At 52.0% G+C, this 3,462-nt stretch overlaps 1 protein-coding gene across 1 annotated transcript in view; it reads right to left on the reverse strand.

Moving 5' to 3' along the window:
• Nucleotides 1–389: 389 nt before the first annotated feature.
• The window catches only part of CUNH6orf136 (chromosome unknown C6orf136 homolog), a 5,834-nt gene continuing 2,761 nt past the window's right edge, over nt 390–3,462 (reverse strand). Inside the window, 5 exon segments of the mRNA XM_013004463.2 lie at nt 390–630; nt 632–802; nt 804–1,002; nt 1,005–1,027; nt 1,029–1,126. Of these exon segments, the coding sequence (XP_012859917.2) occupies nt 390–630; nt 632–802; nt 804–1,002; nt 1,005–1,027; nt 1,029–1,126 (732 nt within the window).

Genomic DNA, 3,462 nt, shown 5'->3' on the forward strand with positions numbered 1-3,462 from the left:
GCTCTCCTCGAAACTGCTGTTGTTTTTTAAGCTTCTTACTGCAGCCAGGTGTCAATCATCTGATTGAGGATCTTCTTATTTTTCACCGACCCTCTGTTTTACCATGCAGAGCGTCCTTTTCAAGAAACCGCTCCCTCCTGACAACTTGTCCAAAGTATGTAAGGCGAAGTCTCGCCATCCCCGCCTCTAGGAAGCCTCATTCTGGTTGTTTTCTTTCCTCCTGCCTGCCTGCCTGCCTTTTCCATATCCTCCCTTTAGCTTTATTATTGACAAGTTAAATTGCACAGTGGCTTCACACAGCAGCAGGCGGGAATCCCGGCCTGCCTGGATGCCCCCTCCTTTTCTTGTGCGTGAGGAAGTCTTCAGTGCCACCCTGCCCTGGCTCCCCCTCAGGCCTTGGGACACGGGTGTAAGTTGGGATCTGGTCCTGAGAACTCCAGGGCCCCCCAGGGTTCCCCAAGCAGCTTCTTCACAGGTGTGTGTGGGGGGGTGGGTGGAGGGGAGTGTGAAGGCATCAGTTTATCTAGGTGCTGGTGACAAACAGGGCCCCTAGAATTCAGGTAGAAGGTAGAACAGGCCCCCTAGGCCTGGTAAAGCTCATCCTTGTCACGCTTGTAGAAACCCCAAAACGATGTGGCTGGGCAGGCCCACAAGCCGCCAACGGGTTTGCAGGGTTCAGTTCTCGGGGTGGCAGAGCAGTTGTGGAACCTCCAACCGAAGTTGTGCAAAATAGTTCTGGGCTAGAACATACCAGGCTCGGGCCTGAGTGCATATGTTCAGGATCTCGTTGACGAAGTCCACTCGGAGAAGTGGAGCGTGTCGCCGTGGAGTGAAGGAAGAGGTTGGGAAGCTCTTGTCTCAGTCTCTCCTATGTGACAACCAGGTGCTCCTTCCTACTGGGATCCCCCGAGGGAGTGGCAGGGGAAGGCTGGGCAGTCCCAGGGCCTTGGAAAGGTATCCAAGCCCCAGGATAGGGGCAGAGAGGTCCTTCAAAGAGACTATAAGCCCATCCAGGCAGCCCCTGTGCTGGTCCCAGTCCTGGTCCCTCCTCTCCATTTCTGGGAGGAAGCACTGCCCCTGGTGAGTTGAGAGCAGGAACCTGAGGGAGAGCAGCCAAGGAGCGTGGCTGAGCCAGAGGGCTTGGGGGTGGAGGAAACCAGAGGAGGGAAGATGGAGAAGTGGCAGAGAAGCTGGTCCTGGGTTCGAGCTTGGTAGGCACTGAGGCAGGGGCAGACAGGGCTGCTACATGATCTTCCAGGGTGGAAAGCACACCTCCGGAGTCTGACCTCCGGCCTCCTTACAGAGGTGAGTGCCCGGAGCTGGCTTGGTGATGGACAAGGGGAGGCAGGGGAAGGGGCTGAGGGGACTGAAATAGATCTGTCACAGGCGCACCTGGGTTTTAGTCACATCTGGATTTGTTTGTTCTGCTGGCAGCCCGTGGTACCTTTGGCACTCTTCCCCCAAGCCCTAATTCAATTCCTCCTCTGCAGTCTCCTTCTTCGTCGTCCAACATTTTGCTGTTTGGACATCCACACAGCATCCTACACCCATGACTCTCTGGTGGCATGTCTCACCAATGAAACATCTCTAAATCAACACTCCCTTTCTAAAGTCATGCCTGGGCCTCCCCTGGATGCTACCTAGTCCCAAGGTTTCACATGCATTATGAGGCAGTGGAAAAGCATGGCTTGGGTCTGGTGCATCTGAGTCCTCAGTGGGATGTTTGCTCTTGAACACTTTCTGGAAGGTTGTGAACAAGTCTTGCTCCAATCCTGGTGCTGTATTCTTCTTCCTCTACTGCAGCTTCTTGGATTATTTGCTCAGCCTAGGATTGAATGAGCACGGTAAAAGACTACAACGCTCACGCACACCTTTCTTGATTTTCAACATCACTGTATCCAAATAATGTTCTTTGGACTGCTTTCTGATGACATCTACATGGCTATGGGTTGCAAAGCACTTTACCATTTAAACATTCACGCAGAAGCCTACGTACGCACATGACTTTTCTGGTGGCATGTCTCACAAACGAAACATCTATGAATCAACACTCCCTTTCTAGTCATGCATGGGCTTAGCCTGGATGCTACCTAGTCCCAAGGTTAACCTTTATCTTTTTATCTAACTTTTCTTTTAATTTCCAACCAAATGCATTAGGTCCTCGGGCTTAGGTTGCTGATTCCAGTGGGCAAGCTCCTCCGAGGCTCACAGACGACTGGCACACCCTGTGGCGAACGGAGCACATAGCCATTCCTGTCTCAGGTGGCTGGCTCTTCTCCACTCAGGTGTTCTGCAGTGACTCACTCCACTTCCCCTCACTGGTCCCCCATCCTGCAAATGATCTTTTGGAATTACCATTTTAAAGAGTGAAAATAGAAGGGTGACAAGGGGAAAAAAGAACTACCTCTCAAAGGGAGGAGACATCTTCTCAGCAAATCCTCAACAGAAATACCTCAACCTTGATCCTGAAGGACGGGGGACTGGGGACCTTTCCAGCCGCTCTTTCCTCAATGCTCTGCCATCTTGCCCTATAGCCCTGAGCTTCCGTCCTCTCAGCAAGGGCTCCCCGACTTTTCTGCATACGTCACTCTGCCGAATAGTCAGCCTCCAGAAAATTGAGCCCCCTTTTCTGTTCTTGTGTGTAAGAGGAAAGATGAGGACAGTGAGAATTTACTGAAAAAGAATTCCAAAGAGCACATTCCTGGGTCTGCCACTCACTCACTCTCTCACTCACACACACTCTCACACACTCACTCACACACACACTCACTCTCACACACACTCACACAGTCACTCACTCACCCTCCCACTTACTCATACACTCACACACACTCACTCACTCACACTCACTCTCTCACTCACACTCACACACTCTCTCACTCATTCTCAAACACAATCACTCACACACACACACTTTCACTCACTCCCACACACTCCCATACACTCACTCATACTCCTACATTCACATACACGGACTCACTGCACACACACACACACACACACACACTCACACACACACACACACACACACACACACACTCACACACACACACACACACTTTCACTCATACATTAACTCACACACACTCACACGCTGACATACACACTCACACTCACTCACATACACATACACATACACATTTTCACTCACTCACACCCTGACACACAAACACACACTTGCGCGCGCACACACACACACTGGCACACACACACTGGCACACACACACTCACTCACTCTGGCATTAAGAAGGTCACGTCCTCTAGTTGTGGTTTCACTTCCTCCTCTCTCACTGGAGGGCTGGGGTCAGAGCCCTCCAAGGCCCCACCCAGCGCTCTGCCTTCATTCCGAGCTCCATGGAAAGTGGTCTTTGTGGATCTGGACCAGCCCAGGAAGAGCAGCTGAGGGAGCGCCCAGCTGTAGGGACTGAGAAGCTGACAGTGCTGTTTGGGGTGGGAGTGGCA

Source organism: Echinops telfairi, unplaced genomic scaffold (genome assembly GCF_000313985.2).
Source record: "Echinops telfairi isolate 266 unplaced genomic scaffold, ASM31398v2 ScPeMD7_3533;HRSCAF=4204_0, whole genome shotgun sequence".
NCBI lineage: Eukaryota > Metazoa > Chordata > Mammalia > Afrosoricida > Tenrecidae > Echinops > Echinops telfairi.